The sequence below is a fragment of the Apteryx rowi genome, unplaced genomic scaffold, assembly GCF_003343035.1.
Source record: "Apteryx rowi isolate R43461 unplaced genomic scaffold, aptRow1 scaffold_130, whole genome shotgun sequence".
In the NCBI taxonomy this organism is placed as follows: Eukaryota; Metazoa; Chordata; class Aves; order Apterygiformes; family Apterygidae; genus Apteryx; species Apteryx rowi.
Window position 1 is genome coordinate 1811792 of NW_020447531.1, and position 17722 is coordinate 1829513.

The following is a 17722-nucleotide window of genomic DNA, read 5'->3' on the forward strand; positions in this document are numbered from 1 at the left end:
TTCTTCTTTTTAGTTGCTGATATGTGTTCAAGATGAGTGGGATGGGAGAAAATTCCTCTGATCCATCCAGGGCAGAGTCAAGAAAGCGCAAGGATCCTGATCAGCTTGGACCCAGGTTAGACCATTTATGTCTGAAGGCGTTGAAAAGAACAAATCACTGCTAATAATTCTTATTCTTCAAATAATTAAGGAGAGATGACTTTCTCTTTCCTTTTACTATGTGTGGCAAAAGTAGGCTGTGGTCCTTTAACGCATGCTTTCCTGATGTAGCTCATTAATAAAATTCTCTGTGGTTTCCTGCTTTCTTTCCTCGTTTAAAAGCTTCTTCTGAAAGCCTGTTATGGTTTTAAAGGCAAACAAACCAATCCTTTCCTTCAGCAAACATAACCATACCTGCATGTATTGCAAGCTCAGAATATCCAGGAATCAAACTCTACAGCTCCTTCAAAGATTTCTTCTCAGTTACAGACTGCCATTACTGTTTGTCTCATCTAGTGAGGGGATACACTTGTTAGATGAGAGGGATTTTGTGGGTTAAGAAATTGGGTATCCCCCAAAAGCTGTAAAAACAATGTAGGAGATAGCATTTTTAGACAGAATTCCATTATTTCACAGTAGGGACCCCACATTTATATGAAAACCTGCACAATTACTTCAAGAATGTTTGATTTATACAGTTTTTAATGAAGATGTAGAAAAAATGTTAAATATGCACATATTTTTCATAATTGTTAGAAAATGACTAACTTTATGTTCTAGCTAGGGGGAGTGAGTACTAAACTACACTGGTTCATCAGTTCTGTGTTGTAGTTGCTGTTCTTTTGAACTTCATATCCCAAAACTTTTTTAAAGCAAAACATGACTGCTGGGAAAAAAATAAGCCATGTCTTTTTTAATGCTGCTTTATTTGTTCCAAAAGAAATCTTTCTGCTTGAGAAACTTTTAAGTTACATTTTTATAGTGAGAGAGAGCAGTTCATTTTACTTTCATCAAATTACTCTCAAGCCACTTAAAACCATCTTCGAGCTGTCCAGAAGGCAAACAAACTGACATCAAATACATTTTTAAACTCCTCTTTCAGCCCTAAAAGAAGCACTGAGAAACGTAATCGTGAGCAAGAGAATAAATACATAGAAGAACTTGCAGAGCTGATTTTTGCAAATTTTAATGACATTGACAACTTTAACTTTAAACCTGACAAATGTGCAATCTTGAAAGAAACTGTGAAGCAAATTCGTCAGATAAAAGAACAAGGTAAGAGGACTAATTAATTGGCTTTGAATAGTTTAACTTCTTTGTTTATTTTTATTTTGTTTTTGGCAAACCTGATAGTCTCTTCAGCTTTTCTTCAGCAAACTTCCACATTTTTTTTAATCGTTAATGCAAAACACTGTAATATAATGTGAATGAAGCGTGTTAAGTATCTTTCCAGCATTTTAAAATTCAGAAATTGCTTAGAGAGGAAATAAGTCAGTCTGACTGTGCATCTAATGGAATTGAAATCTGTCGTAATTTTGACAGAATTTAAAGTTGCAGTACAGATAAAAACCCAAAGAACCAAAAAAACCTTCTTATATATGCTTTAATGGATGATGAATCCATTTAAAATAGGAATAATCCAGGAGTGTGGGGTATGAAAGTTTTTTTGTATTCCCCTTTTGCTTTCTTTTGTTCATATGAATAGATATTGTGGACTAAATTATCTGCGTCCCTTAAATCGTGACATCATATCCTGAACTACAATAGATTTGAAACTATTCTAATCTCTAGATAGAGTTCTGTTATAAATGTAAACCAGAGAACGTGACAGTTTTCTTCCTGTTCTTTGTCTAGAAGATTAGTTTTGTATTTCTTTTCTTTTGATATGTTTCCTACTTAAAGAAAAAAATCTTTTAGAAACTTTAAATTTTCGTAAGTGTTTTTTGTGGCATAAGTCAATCTGGACAGGCATGAATAGCACCGCAGGTGTTTGGGAGAGAGATTCAAATTCTTAAAGTATGTGCATATATTTTTTCTTTGAGTTTTGGAGAAGACTAGAATCTCTTCAAAACCTATGGTTAGAGTAATTCCTTCAGTTTTTAAACACTTTCATCAACATCCTTCACTTGTTCAGTATTCTAAGGTTTCTTTGGGAAAATAATGCTTCCTTCTCCATACTGTATGTGTGAATTTATAAAAGTGGAAATCCCAGGTTGTGTGATTTGGATGTAGATTTATTTCTAAAACAAGTAGATAAGAAGACCTGCAGTTCCAGACATGAGGCTATTCAAAGCTAAATGAAAAGTGGGAAGTGTCACATATGTGTCAGCTGCCTCTGAGGTGTTTGTATTTGATTAGTCTTTAGGAATGTTCCTGTTTCCCAATTTGTTCTACTAAGTTGCCATAATTTAAATAATGGACATTCTGGGGAAGTTGCCATGCCTCGTACTAGAAGTGTACCTCTTAACCTGGCACAATATCCATCATCATTTTTGCACCTTCCTGGGTTTGAGATTTAAATTTTTTCCTTCTTTAATTTGTTTTTCTTTTTTTCCCCTTCTTCCTTTTCTCACTGTCAGTTTTGGATTTTTGCTTTGCCCTTCTCAGGAGACGCGTTTTCCTCATCCCAGCTTTAGTCAAATAGGGTTAAGGAAGAAGCTATTCCTAATGACAGCAAAATCATGTTTTGCCTGAGAAACATGCACGGTGGTAAACCTGTTAGCCCACTTGACAATTCTCTCAACAGCTTTGCTCTAGAAAATTTAGTTCAAAAATTTGGCTCTAACTAATGATAACTGGCAAATCCAGGGTTTTGCTGTTCAAGGCCAGAAGCAATATGAAAAACAGTTTTCCTATTATTGTAAGACAACTTTCCCAGGCTACTTCACACTCATCAGACCAGGTCACATTTAAATTATTTAAGTCGTCACGAACTAACAATAGTACTGGAATTGTACCAAAACCGAATGTGCACTTCATTTTCTAAGCTCATAAAGTTTTATTTTAAACAACTGAAAATACAATTCTAAAGACAGACTAAAATGCTATGCATACTTTTTATTAAAACAAGTAAAAGTAGTTTGCAACCATTGAGCAATAAAAGATACTAAATTACTTTTTATGGTGATTTGTTCCACAAGGTTCTTCACCTGAGAACAACTAGACTGTCTGATAACTGTTTGTGTCTTTACATATAAAACTCATAGCTAGGTACAGACTAGACTTTAATCCTTTCTAAGGGGTACTGCAAAACACTGAGCTCTTCAAGGCACTCATTAACAACATCTTGGGAGCTAGAGACAAAGATTAGAATGCTTGAAATTATTCCTTTAAGCTAATTGATAGTTTGATAACTGCCTTCTACATAGAAGCTACATCTGTTTGCTTTTATAGCAAATTTAAAGGGATTTTTATTTTTATATATAAAATTTTCATTTTAAAAAAAAATTCGAATCACAGCATCTTATGAAATGCAACATTGTTTTTGAACAGACACTTTGTTAACAAATAGGACTTTAATGATCAAACTGCTTGAGCAATACACCTATCCATCTGTTGAGTGCCACAAAAAAACAGTGACCTAATCATGGTAAACATGTTGAAGAGCTAAGGACGATTTTACTGTTGCTGTCTCATACTTGGCAGGTAGTTCATGGCATCACACTGGGAATGCTGAGCTTGTATCATCCATCATTTAAATCTATTAAGTTTACAGTTGTTCTGCATCTTTCTGATTGCTTCTCCACTGCTAAGGAATGAAAATGAAGAAGGAAAGAATACGGCTTGGTCTTCATTTCCCGTGTTAAGCTTGCTGGGCTGGTAGCTGAAAAAAGTAATAGTATTTTTGCTGTAATAATACTACATGATTTAGTATAATATTATGCTGATACATTTGGCATGCAAATATGTATTTGCAATACTATATCTGTTATCTTTACATCATTTCTCACAGAATATACTTAAAAGATTCTTTAGTTGTGGCATGGTAGAGGTTAATTTTATTATATGTGAGTAACTGAATTCATTAAATCAATTAAAGATATTTGGAAGATGTAACCATTGCATGTATCTTTGATCTGGGTTTTGAGATGTTTTTAGTACTTGGGAGTATGAAGATGAGTTTCTTTACAGAAGCTTAATTTTCTTCTGTGGACTTTTACTGTATTATCTGACAGTGATTGGGTAGAGATTTGTGGGTGTCCGGAGGAGATGAAAAATTGTGATTTTGGTGTGAAGATGAAACAGCAGTTGTATTCCTGTAAATCCTAAGTGAGTATTTCTACTGGAGATATGAGACCTGTGTTTCAAGCAGCTTGGAAAAAAACACCTTTCATTCAGTTTTATATTTATGACATGAAAGTGATATATAAAGGTGTTTATATGTTTGTGTTATATGGTCATGAAAGTGTAAGCTCTCCTGCTATTTGCAGCCTATGTTAGATCAATTAAAAGAATAGTAGTCATATATGTTTCAGATGTGTATATGGTGTAGACAGATGTGTACAAGCACATTAAGTTCTGATTTACACATGCTTAATTAAAAAAGTTTGGTTTGGGGAAGTGTAAGGACCACTGGGGATGAATGTTCCTTTATATGCCAGACAACCAAGAAGCAGTAATTTTTTTTGAATATCTTTTTTTTAAGTACAATCAGTAAAATAGTGCCTGATGGATTTAGGATCCTGTATCTCATTTTTGAAAACTTCAGCATTTAAGATTGATTCATTTAAGTTATATAAGCACTTCTGAAAATGATTTTACATATCTCAAGACAACAAATTCCAATAACAAATGAAAGGAATCTGGATTCACTTCTTCCTCTTGCATTAGTTTACAATCAGTTGAACTGTTTCACATCAATCTCATTTGATTTCATATCTATAGTAGGTTTTTTCCTTAAATTGTGTAATCTGTTTGATTCTCTCATCATGTTAGTATTCTCTTTCTCATTATGTTTTTGGTTGCTACATCCTCCTTTGGTTGATATTTTTGCCTTCTTCGCATTAAAAAGGATAGCAAGATTAAACCTTTGCCCTTAGTTTAAAGCTCTTTTTATCCATCAGGCTAACCTCAGTCTCAGCAGGTAAATAGCCCACATTACTATAGGAGAGACTATTCATATATGTTTCACTGCTTGAACATCTCCTGGGCTCAGTCTTTGAAACCTCCTTTTCTTTATTAGCTAGTTGTGCTTTTACCCTCTTCTCTGAGTATCAGGAATATACTGAAAGTGTGTTAGGTACCGTAGGGTACTGGAGATCACTGTAATCTTCCTTATTGGTTTCTCTAGCTAAGCACAGTACCTTTGACCCCTTCAGCGGAAGTGCTGGAGAATGTGTCCTGACGTAAAGTCCAACACATGGATTTCTTTTGCTGCTCCCCTGTGTTCCTTTTAAAATCCAGGTCTGCATCTCTTCTCTTTCTTTTTCCAGCCTGCATGCCTTTCTGTTTTCTGGAGCCTTTTTAGGATGACAACCACCTGTCTTATTTAGATACATGTACAGTGAGATACAACCTACTGTACCAAAGTATCCCCAAATGCACTTTTATATGTCAGTTCCATTTTTCCTCAGTGTCCAGCTTCCGTATGTCACCAGTTGCTGACAAGGTTTTGCATTCTGTATATTAAATTTGCAGTAGTGCAATGAAGGGATATCAGGATGGTGATTATCAGTCTAGCTGTTAATGTACACTTCTGATCTGTCAGATCTTGTTTTCAGCATGGCCTTACAAGGCAGGCCTTGGATAGAGTGAATCACCATGTGAAAGCTAAGCAATGTTGGGAGAAAGAGAAGTCGTTGATGAAAAGAGACCTGCAAGAGCTTTTGGACCTCTATGAATTAAGAAAAAGAAGCCTTGTTATTAATCATATATATCTTCTTTTCTGGTTTCACATTGATACTAAAAACAGTTTTTGCTTCCTGATAGCAGTACTACTTTGTAACCACATGTTCACTCCAGCAGATATTCTGTTGTTACCTCCAGCACCAGTACGCAAGGAAAATCACTTGCTAAAGGAAAATAACGTGGTCTTAAAGCTGTAATGAGATGCTAGTTTGGCTGCTGCTACTTTTAATTTATCAGATCTGAATTCAGATTCATATTTCACAAGGTATTTAAGCAGCTGCCTAACTTTAAGCACATGAGTAATCCCTGTTAAGTCAGTGGAACTACTTACAGGTTTAAAGTTATGTGCATAAATGTCTTACCAAATCAGGGTATTAATAAGAGAGCCTATGCAGACATGTTTTTCATTTGTTGTTTTTGCTTTGCAAATATTTCTGTTGGTTAATTTTACATACTATACGTTATTGTAAGTAGATTGGGGGGTCAAGAGATTTAAAATTGGTGCCATCGTCTACATTAATTTGTCGTTTGTTGAATCTTTTCTGAAGGAATTCTGCATGGCTATTATAACTTATAGGTGCTGTACAGGCTGATAGGATTTTAAGACTGAATTAAGTGTCAGAGGAATTTGTGCTGTGAAGTTAAGCAATTAATTCATAACATTTACAAAAAATCTATTACTGAATTTGCTGTGCTGTCTCCTCTACCTACAGCTGAGAGTGATGCAATGAAAATGGCTTTGATCTTCCTCTGTACATTGTAAAACTTTTTGGCTAAATATCCAGTTATGTTGACTTTACTACTTCCACGCCTCCAGAGAACTACTGATTCACAGAACAATTTAATCTGTTTTTAGGTACAGGCATACCTCATTTTATTGTGCTTCGCTTTATTGCGCTTTGCAGGTATTATGTTTTTTGCAAATTGAAGGTTTGTGGCAACCCTGTATTGAGCAAGTCTGTTGACACCATTTTTCCAACTGCATGTGCTCACTTCGTGTCTCTGTGTCACATTTTGGTAATTCTCACAATATTTCAAACTCTTTCATTATTATTATATCTGTTATGGTGATCTGTGATCAGTGATCTTTGATGTTACTATTGTAATTGTTTTGGGGTGCCACAAACCACACCCATATAAGACGGCAAACTTAATCAATAAATGTTGTGTATGTTGCGACTGCTCCACCGACCGGCCGTTTCCCTGTCTCTCTCCCTCTCCTCGGGCCTCCCTATCCCCTGAGACACAACAATATTGAAATCAGGGCAATTAATAACCTACAATGGCCTCTAAGTGTTCAAGTGAAAGGAAGAGTCGCACGTCTCTCACTTGAAAGCAAAAGCTAGAAATGATGAAGCTTAGTGAGGAAGGTGTGTTGAAAGCCGAGAGAGGCCGAAAGCTAGGCCTCTTGTGCCAAACAGTTAGCAAGTTGTGAAGGCAAAGGAAAAGGTCTTGAAGGAAATTCAAAATGCTACTCCAGTGAACACATGAATGATAAGAAAGCGAAACAGCCTTATTGCCGACATGGAGAAAGTTTTAGTGGTCTGGTTAAAAGATCAAACCAGCCATAACATTCCCTTAAACCAAAGCCTCATCCAGAGCAAGGCCCGAACTCTCTTCAATTCTGTGAAGGCTGAGAGAGGTGAGGAAGCTGCAGAAGAAAAGTTTGAAGCTAGCAGRGGTTGGTTCATGAGGTTTAAGGAAAGAAGCCATGTCCATAACATAGAAGTRCAAGGTGAAGCAGCAAGTGCTGATGTAGAAGCTGCAGCAAGTTATCCAGAAGATCTAGCTAAGAGAATTGATGAAGGTGGCTACACTAAACAACAGATTTTCAATGTAGACGAAACAGCCTTCTGTTGGAAGAAGATGCCATCCAGGACTTTCATAGCTGGAGAGGAGAAGTCAATGCCTGGCTTCAAAGCTTCAAATGACAGGCTGACTCTCTTGTTGGGGGCTAATGCAGCTGGTGACTTGAAGTTGAAGCCAATGCTCATTTCCCATTCCAAAAATCCCAGGGCACTTAAGAATTATGCTCAATCTACTCTGCCTGTGCTCTATAAAGGGAACAGCAAAGCCTGGATGACAGCACATCTGTTTACAACATGGTTTCCTGAATATTTCAAGCCCACTGTTGAGACCTACTGCTTGGAAAAAAAGATTCCTTTCAAAATATCACTGCTCATTGACAAGGCACCTGGTCACCCAAGAGCTCTGACGGAGGTGTACAACGAGATTAATGTTGTTTTCATGCCTGCTAACACAACATCCCTTCTGCAGCCCATGGATCAAGGAGTGATTTCGACTTTCAAGTCTTATTATTTAAGAAATACTTTTCGTAAGGCTATAGCTGCCATAGACAGTGATTCCTCTGATGGATCTGGGCAAAGTAAATTGAAAACCTTCTGGAAAGGATTCACCATTCTAGATGCCACAAGAACATTCGTGATTCATGGGAGGAGGTCAAAATATCAACATTAACAGGAGTTTGGAGGAAGTTGATTCCAACCCTCATGGATGACTTTGAGGGTTTCAGGACTTCAGTGGAGGAAGTAACTGCAGATGTGGTGGAAATAGCAAGAGAACTAGAATTAGAAGTGGAGCCTGAAGATGTGACTGAATTACTGCAATCTCATGATAAAACTTGAACGGATGAGGAGTTGCTTCTTATGGATGAGCAAAGAAAGTGGTTTCTTGAGATGGAATCTACTCCTGGTGAAGATGCTGGGAACATTGTTGACATGACAACAAAGGATTTAGAATATCACATAAACTTAGCTGATCAAGCAGCGGCAGGGTTTGAGAGGACTGACTCCAATTTTGAAAGAAGTTCTATTGTGGGTAAAACGCTATCAAACAGCATCGCATGCTCCAGAGAAATCCTTCGTGAAAGGAAGAGTCAATTGATGTGGCAAAATTCATTGCTGTCTTATTTTAAGAAATTGCCACAGCCACCCCAGCCTTCAGCAACCATCACCCTGATCAGTCAGCAGCCATTAGCATCGAGGCAAGACCCTCCATCAGCAAAAAGATTATGACTTGCTGAAGGCTCAGATGATGGTTAGCATTTTTTAGCAATAAAGCATTTTTTAATTAAGGTATGTACGTTGTTTTTTTAGACATAATGCTATTGCGCACTTAATAGACTACAGTATAGTGTAAACATAACTTTTATATGCACTGGGAAACCGAAAAATTTGTGTGACTCGCTTTATTGTGATATCTGCTTTATTGCGGTGGTCTGGAACGGAGCCCGCGATATCTCCGAGGTATGCCTGTAATGCAAAACGTCAGTTCCTTTTCTGCCTCTGATGAAAAGTAGTCATTAGACAGCAAACTCACCGAGTGTGAAATTTCATAGCTTTTGCTTGTTTTACTGGGGTTGCGTATCGTGCAGACTAGTGGGCTTAGGCCTTGTCTACATACAAGTTAAGATGCTTCAACTATACTAATAGTTTTCTGTGGAAGCAGTATTAATATGGTACCAGTATGATTTATGAGAAGAGCAGCTGAAGGCATCTTTAATAGCAGTGTCTTCCCAATTTTCATTGAAGTTTGAGGTTTCAGGAAAACACACCAAAATAAACCTCAAGCTATAATGAAAATTGGGAAGGCAGTGTAAAATCTATGCAAGTAACAGGATTTAGTGAATTGTTGAGTAGTTTTTTTCTCCTTAATCACAGTTAAAATCGTATCTGCTGTTTTAGAATAGATATAGCCTTGTTCCCAAAAGTTAATGAAACTGTTTACTCATCATCTGATAAGGAGATTTAAGTCAATCTTGTTTTTATTTATTTTTACTAAGAACAATAACAGAATGGACATAAAGATGTTGATGCAGAGGCTGCAGACTACTTCTAATCTGCTGGAAACCAGGCCGCTGGTGAAAGCGGTGGCTCAGCTCTTCTCTCCCCTCCACCCTTGTCCTGGCCATGAATTCCTGTTCCCTCCTGTAGGCTGGCACTCACATTCATGGGCTTGCGTGGGGCATTTGATCAGGGGTTTTGGTTTGGCTGGTCCAGGGAAGGAGGAGAGGCTTGATGCGGCCGTGGTGGGGCTGAGAGCCAGCCGTGACTGATGCACAGTTCAACCTGTGTGGTTGCCCCAGTCAGGTCAGGCATCACCGGTGGGCGGTAACAACAAAACTTGTCCTCTCACCACCTTTCAACTTGCAGTGAAGGATGACTTCAGTTCTAGTGATAATTTTCTTGAAGTTTTAGACTGGAAAGCTAAAGTTTGTGTCCAAGTTTTGGCTCACAGTTGAAGAGAAACTAAATATGAACTCATAGCTCTTAAGATACTCGTGTTTTCTACAAAGAGTAATTATTGGCAGGTGTTACAGGAAAATTGCTTGTTTGTTTTGCATCCTACTTGCATTTTGCTTTCCTCTGATCTTTTTCTATTTTGTTTTCTTTCATAACTTCTAAGTGACTAAGAGAGAAAATCATTCAAAACTAGTGGAGTATTTTCGAGATAGAAATCTCCCCTCACTTTTTATCCTGCTGTGCTGCGGGTTGTTTATTATATGCTGTGTGGCTGCAAAGATAGTTGTGATCCAAGAGGGCTACATTACCAGTGTTGTAATTTGGGAAATGCTACAAAGGACTAAGGTTGTTCTGCTATATTTAACATGCTTTTGGGGATATGTCTAAAGTGTTGCCTCTTTGATCTTTGTAGGAATATTTTCATAAAAGTTTTTGTTGCTTTAATATCTAACAATCATGAAATGTGTTTTTTTACTTCTGGAAGAGTAGTAAAAATGTACTGGATAAGAAAGATGGAGACATTTCTTCCTGAAGTTTAAGATTTTGGAAGCTGCCCTCTCTTCACTAAGAGTGTATATCTGTCAGGCTGCATTTAAACTGTCATTGAATGTTTTAAAGTTCAAAACTTTACAGTTTTCCTTTTGTAGTTTATCATGTAATTTCTTATAAATAATAGAGTCACTAAATCTCGTAAGAGTGTTTAGCACTTTAAATTTGGAAAAAAGGAAATTATAGAAATTTAGGCTTGCATCCAACCCTCCAAAATAAGAACTAAGCTCCTGAGTCTGGTGTTTTCCACTAGCTGCTGTATCTTCAGAGGTGTCTGGTCAAGGAGAAATAGTAATATTAGGTACTAAGGAAGAATTTGAGTCTTAATGTTTGTATTTGCAGTCTCTGTTATACCTGGAAAGTGTGTAGTGGGAAAGGCACTGACTTTTGAACACCAGGACTTGCTGTGTGCTTCAGAAGAATGTATGCAACGTGCTGGTCTCAGCTGCATGTAAAGCAAATAAATGAAGAAGTAGACTTGATGTTAACTTAACTATCTCTGTGGAGCTTAATTTATAGAATAGCAAATTAGTTTACTGAGAGTAGTGATGATACTTCAGTCAAAATAAGCTAATCTATTATGAGGAACCTGGCTTTTGTTACACAGCTTTTATCTTTTCTTTTTAAAGATTACAGCCTGAAAAATGATCATATATTTACTCACAATAGGGTGCAATGCCTTTTATACCATGTTTGAATCTTGAAAACCTGTGGATTCACAGCACATTAAAGGAGTATTGATCAAAGGTTCCTCTGTGTTCAAACTGGAAGCAAGATAATTACATCTGTTTTAAGTCATACATTTTTTTATTTCTGTAAAAGATTGTGTATATGGACAGCTACACACTTAATTAGAAGTAAGGGTCCATGAACATGAAATGACTGAGGATATGAATTGCAACTGCTTCTTTTAGTTTCAGTTTCTTCTATACAAAGCCATAGTGTGGAACTGAGGGAAAAAATATAAGCTGAAGATTTAGGGATGACGTAGAAAGAGGATCATTTGTTTGCTCTGTTGTGTACAGTTGTTGAGCTTTTAGTGAATGTCCTTAGACAGACGGTTTGACAGCCAAGGCATATATGCCTTCTGTTTCCTTTGATCATTAAAGTGTATTGGCACATCTCTATGTATTTCACAAGACAAAGGTGCTGTAGCAAGTACGCTACAGCACACACATACTCTTGCTTGCCTGTGAAAGCAAACCACTTTTCTCCACAAGTTTGATTTCATTTTCTTGAAAGAATGAAACGAGGTCAGAGCAAATGTCAGTAAGAATATGGAGAGAGAAAAGGGCATAAATAAATTTTAAGTTCTGTTAAATATATCAAAGCGGAAATAATTGTAGCTACTCCATAACTGGAGATGCTCCAGATACTGCTGTGTTACCTAAATAGTATCCAAGTGCCCCTTTGAAAGGAGCCACGGTGTGGTACCTCTGTATATTTAGGTTCTATTCATCTTGAAGCGGAAAGGCATTTCCCTGCAAACCTTGCTTTGGTTACAGACACAAAGCAAAGGGGAACTATGCAGCCTGCCTGCCGCGCAGTATTCCTTAATAGGCAAAAACAGGATACGCTCTAGTAGCTGGGCTCTACAGCCAAAGTCAAATCAGACAGGAGGTGCAAATTATTAGTAAAGAGTTAATTGAAAATTGGAGCAACTTAATTAGGAATTTGGTGGATTCCGTGCCCTATCAGCCCTCCCAGTCAGGTTTGAATGTCTTTCAAAATGTGTGTTGTAATTCAATGGAAATTCTTGGCATGATGTAGCAGTCACTTGATGAAACATTTTGGCTTGCATTACAGCGGAGATCAGACTAGACAATTATAGTGGTTCCTTGTCATCTTAAGATGTGTGAATATGAAAGGAACTAGCCTTTTACGGGTTACTTTTTCTTCTGAGGCACAATTTCCTAGAAAGACTTGGAACAAGCTACAGTTCCCATGATCTTTCTGAGAGATATGTCTTCCTGAGGTAGGTTATTCTATGTCAAATTAGGTCTGGGACTATGTTCAACATTGAAAAGGAAGTGTGTTTATATATAACAATTGATTCACTTGGAAAATGAAAAGAGAGGAGGAAGAGATGTCAAGGTTGTAAATTCTAAATATAGATTGGTAAACTCGGAGGGACCCTCATTCAGATTTTTTGTTGTTGTTGTTTTGGTGTTGGGTAGAAAACATTTAGTGCCAATAGCAGAGTATTTTTCCTGTCTTCCTTCTCTTTTACCAACCCTTTTTCCTCTGCAGTTTGGAGAAAATATTTGAATGTTTCAGTTTATTTTTCTATCTTTAGTTATTTCTTAACATCCTCCTTGATTTTTCTGAAAGCAATGATCCCTGTCAGTAGCTGTCAAAAGTGATATTTCATGTAGAATAGATTTTCTCTTTCTTTGCCTATTTCTCCCTTTTCTCATGAAGGGCTTTATTTTTCAGCCTGTGCTGTTTTCCCTTCACTCCTGTACTTTTTCTTTAATAGTTCTCCTGCATTTTGGTTTTTGCTTCTTCCTCAGTTATTACTCTCTTTTGACTTCAGTGCAGCTTTAGCCATAGTTTTGGGACCAGCATCACCATACTTGTGACAGTTTTATTCATTTATTGTTGTCTCTCTGACACTCTTTTGCTGGAGTCTATTTTTTTCCTGTAGTGCTGCAACAAGAAATCATCAAGTAGTTTTACAGAATGTGATAAAACTTGCTAATAAATTGTTGAGTGTTACAGTGATCAATATAGAGAATTACTGTGATTACTGTTAAGCTTGGAAGTTGAGTCACCATCTGTCTAGCTGCTGGAGATGTTGATTCTTAACTGGACATTATAATACAGCTTGTTGGGCCATTGCAGTTTATGTTGAAAATACAATTAATGTTTGCAGTTGGCAATCTAAAATGTAAAGATGCCCTGTAAGCTTTTTTTCTCGCTTCCTGTATATCAGTGATAGAGGTAGGGAGGCCAGTCCATAAAACCTGTTCTTAAATATAACTGAGGACGGGTATTGGCTTTTCTCAGATTCATTGTGAGTTATGGTATAAGAATACTGTTCTTTCCTTTAGCTTTGCCATGTTTGTGGAAGTTATCATTAGTTCTTTCTTTGAAGCTCAGACAAGGGGACATCCTTTATCTCAACAGCTTTAAACCTTGCCAAAGGTTTTTTTTTTTTTTTTTGGTATAAGGACTTTGGCCCAGATCTACAAAGGGACTTAGAGTTTAGATACGTAGATCAAAAAACAGTATCCTCAGCAACTTTTCACAGAGCTACAGGGATTAAAATATTTGGGCTGAGATGAACCCAGAATCCTGTGTGAAATAACAACTATTGTTTAAAAGGTTGCAGCTGATTGTACCCTGATGGGGTGAAATGAGGGGCTACCCCTGTTCCTGTTTGCAAGCAAATGGGTACATTGCTCATGTCAGAGACGGCCCCGGGTTATGGATTCAGATCCAATCCGTGGGCTTTGCTGCAGACCAGAGTTACGAGCCTTAGTCCCAAAGAGAGGCATGACTGCAGGCAGACCTTACTCTTTAACATTTCCTGGCTCGAGCCACATTTTGTTTGGTGTACTCGATGTTATGAATGCTGAAGTGCGGCACCTCGCTCCCCCCTACCCTGCATAGGGAGCTCAGGGCTGCAGAGGAGGAACAGAGAGGCTACAGAGATCGCTGCGGCAGTGACCACCACCACCACCACCGCACTTCGGTCCCTTCCAAGTGAGCTGCTAGTCACCAGTGATTGAAGGAACTATTCGTTTTTAAGGCAGGTCAAAGTTTCTAGGCAGAAGATGGTTGGTAAAGCTTGCTAAGAAAACATGTGAAGTGCTGCTGTTTGTGTTTCCTTATTTTTCTGTTTATGCTGTGCTTCTGAATTACGCTGCCATGTAAGCCTGGGTACTGATCCCAGAGACTACTTCATCACTCTGAAATGCAGAACGAGAAGCCTTAGCGCCTGCGTGGGTTGTCAGTATGGTTGAGTTGGTTGAAGGGAGCCCTTTTTGACCTGTCGGTTTCATTAGCAGGCATTTCAAAATCTGACTGAATAAATTACTATATGTAAACATTCATGTAGATTAAGAGCAACTTTGTCTGGATGTACATCTTAGCAACAAGATACACCAAATTCTAGAGTAATGAAAAAAGATCCCTTCATTTTAAAGAATATCTTGCACAATGCCACATTAATAGTCAATAACTCCCTCTCAACAGCCATTCTGTATTCCTAAGTACCTGAAGTAATGTGGCCACCATTGAAATATATGAAACAAATCTTACACACAGTTTTGTAGAGGATTTGGATTACAAATTTTCCTTACATAACTCAAATACAAAAGTAAACAGGTTCTTTTAGGAAGCTTTTATTTTTCTTTCTGCTCTCCTTGCAGTAATAGGAACATTTGCGTTTCTAAATTCACTTAACTGTTTGACTGAGGCCTGTGCTGATGGGCAAGACAAACAATGAGAGGGGCCCCAGCTTCTATTTCTGAATCCTGAGCTATCATAGGAAGAAAACTTTACTTGTCCTTAATGATTTAGAGCTTTTTCCTAAAAGATTTATCTACTCTAATCTGGACTATTAGAAGCAGTAGGAGCCCTGTTATCCATGTTAGCATGGACACATTAAATTAAGCTTGTTTCTGTTCTTCCTTAGCTGTCTTCAATTATCTGTTCTCCATTTTGGCCTACACTTTATGGAAACTTTTTTCTCTCACGAACATCCTAGAGGAGCCCGTGATCCATCATATTTCTTGTTGGTGCGCCATATTAGGTTTCTAGAAAACTTTGCAGTCGTCTATGGCAGTTTGTGCTTTGCATGTTGTTGGGAATGATTGGGTATGTCACAAAGATTTATCATCAGCATCCTAAAATAAAGAAGATATTTTGTAATCATGGTGATGTGGCACTTGAAGAAAGGCAGTCATCTGTTTCCTTTTAACAGTTGGTTGAGTACATAAGAGTAAGGCTTCAAGAAAAGGGGTCTGGTTAGATTAATATTTCTTTACAGTATGTTATTTTGGCCTAAGTTTTGGAAACCTATATGTTTAATTAGCTTGGCAACTGTATTTGCAAATTCTAGTCTAAAGAGTGTTAACCCTTGTATCTTTATTTTCAAAATTCTGCCTGTGTTTTTATGCTCCAAAGAACTAACTGGAGAGCTGTTAATGTCTGTGAAAGCAATATATTGTGATGTGTCGCTCCAGTGATTCAACTAAATTATCCAATCTAGCTGTATTTCTTGTCTTTGAAAACATCAGATCAGCCAAAATTTTAAAGAACATGGGGCTTTCTGCATTTAGATATTCGCATTAACACTGTTTTTAGAAATGAATTATCAAAACAAGATGAATTTACTCATCAAGTAAATATCTAACACTTATAAAATTGCATATGCCAAAAAACACAATAAAACTTTCTGTCCTAATTCAGTGCATACCAAAGAAAATAATTACTTTGTTGAACTGAGTGATGCTGAATATTTGTATCTAATATTTTAGTGCTGAGGTCAGTTAGCTTGGTCTTCTCTTTTGAAATTCGACCATATCGATGTAACAGATTTTAAGTTAACAGTGGCGGATGGGTAGCATTTGCTATTATGTACAGGTTTACACAAATATTTTGAAGTCATCTAAATGCCTACAAAAACAAAATTATGTGTGTCTGTTCAACTACATATACATGTTTGAATCTGCTTGTCTGATTCCAGAAAGGATAATCAGTGACTGATTAAGTTGAGGGTATCTTTGTGTAAGGCATTGCTGGCCAACTTACTTGACCTGTAATGTGTGCTCTTTTGTTGCCTAAGTATTGTATCTTAGGCACTTCTAAAATACCCTGAATTAGAGCACAAACACTCAGAGATGTGAGATTATGCCAGTTACTACACTTTCCTAGGAAATGCAAATATAAAAAATAACAGCATTTAGAACAGCATTTTAAGCCAGTGAAAGTTATACATTCTCAGCACCATTCTGGATTATGGCCTTTTGATGGGGAAGTCACCCAGGCAGTCAGCATCTTTGATGATTAATTTATTAATGCTCTTTCTCTAGACAGTCAATACACTCTGTAAAGATAGTGGCATTTTTGGAGAAAAGAGAAAGAATGTAGATTAATACACGCGCACACACATGAATTTTGGTTTGCAAATTAATCACCCTTTCATTTTATTAAAGAGCATACACTGAAAGTGCTCAAACATTTTAATAAACTCAAAACAGTCTAAAAATTCTACAGTAGCAAAACAACATCCTCTTATATCTCTCCACTTCTTCTCAAAACCTAAGGAAAAGATCACTGTTGCAGTGTGTCCAGGCAGTCAACAGATGAAGGTTGTGATGGAAACTTAATTCCAACTTCAAGAGATCTTTATGATAAACAGCTTTCCAGTCACAATGTGCTAGTTTGAAGTCTCTCCACTGTTTAAAATGAGGCATTGGGTGAGAAATAACTTCTGGATCCAGGGTTGTTTTAAGTCTTGGTTTAGATGTCACTTAAATAATGGGGTGCCAGTTGGCCTACTGTCTTTACTGATAAATAACAATATTAGAAGTAATCTCATCAGGGAAATTATTTTGCCTGCTTTGTTGTTTTGCATTGTTCTTGGGTGTTGGGATGGATCAAGTCATTGAGGACTTGGGATCCTGGATAGGTCCCTTTCCAGTGCCAGGAGATGGGCTGTAATTCTGGGGTTTCGCAATCCTAGCAGCATTTAATAGAAACAAGAGACATCGTGAGGTCATGCCAGGTTGGAATAATCCCTGCTGCTGCATTAAATAAATGTGGAAATAGTAGATGAATATTTCTGCAAAGAATGTTATTCCTGTCAATAATTTTGTCACTTTTAGTTGCCACTAAATCCAAGAGTTAGGAATCTTTAGAGAGGCTATTTAAGTGTATTTATAGAGGGCCAGGCTCAGCCTTGACCCAAACAGAGTCTGGTACTAGCAGCGTGGCACCCAACTGGCCAACTGTGCGTTTGGGCACTCACTTCTGCAGGGGAAGGAGGGAGGCAGTTTCGCGATCACCTTTCCTTATTCCTCAGTGAATCACACGCGCCTTTGTATGTACACTTGCGATGAAGTTACACTTGCAAG

The 17722-nt window shown here is 37.4% G+C and overlaps 1 protein-coding gene across 9 annotated transcripts in view; it reads left to right on the forward strand.

Moving 5' to 3' along the window:
• Positions 1 to 17722, forward strand: part of NCOA2 (nuclear receptor coactivator 2) — a 198499-nt gene that overhangs the window by 117149 nt on the left and 63628 nt on the right. For all 9 annotated transcript variants that reach the window (XM_026056258.1, XM_026056257.1, XM_026056259.1 and 6 more), the window contains 2 exons: positions 14 to 115; positions 1082 to 1254. In XM_026056258.1, coding sequence (XP_025912043.1) covers positions 33 to 115; positions 1082 to 1254 — 256 coding nt within the window. In that variant the 5' untranslated portion in view covers positions 14 to 32. The remainder of the gene's footprint in view (positions 1 to 13; positions 116 to 1081; positions 1255 to 17722) is intronic.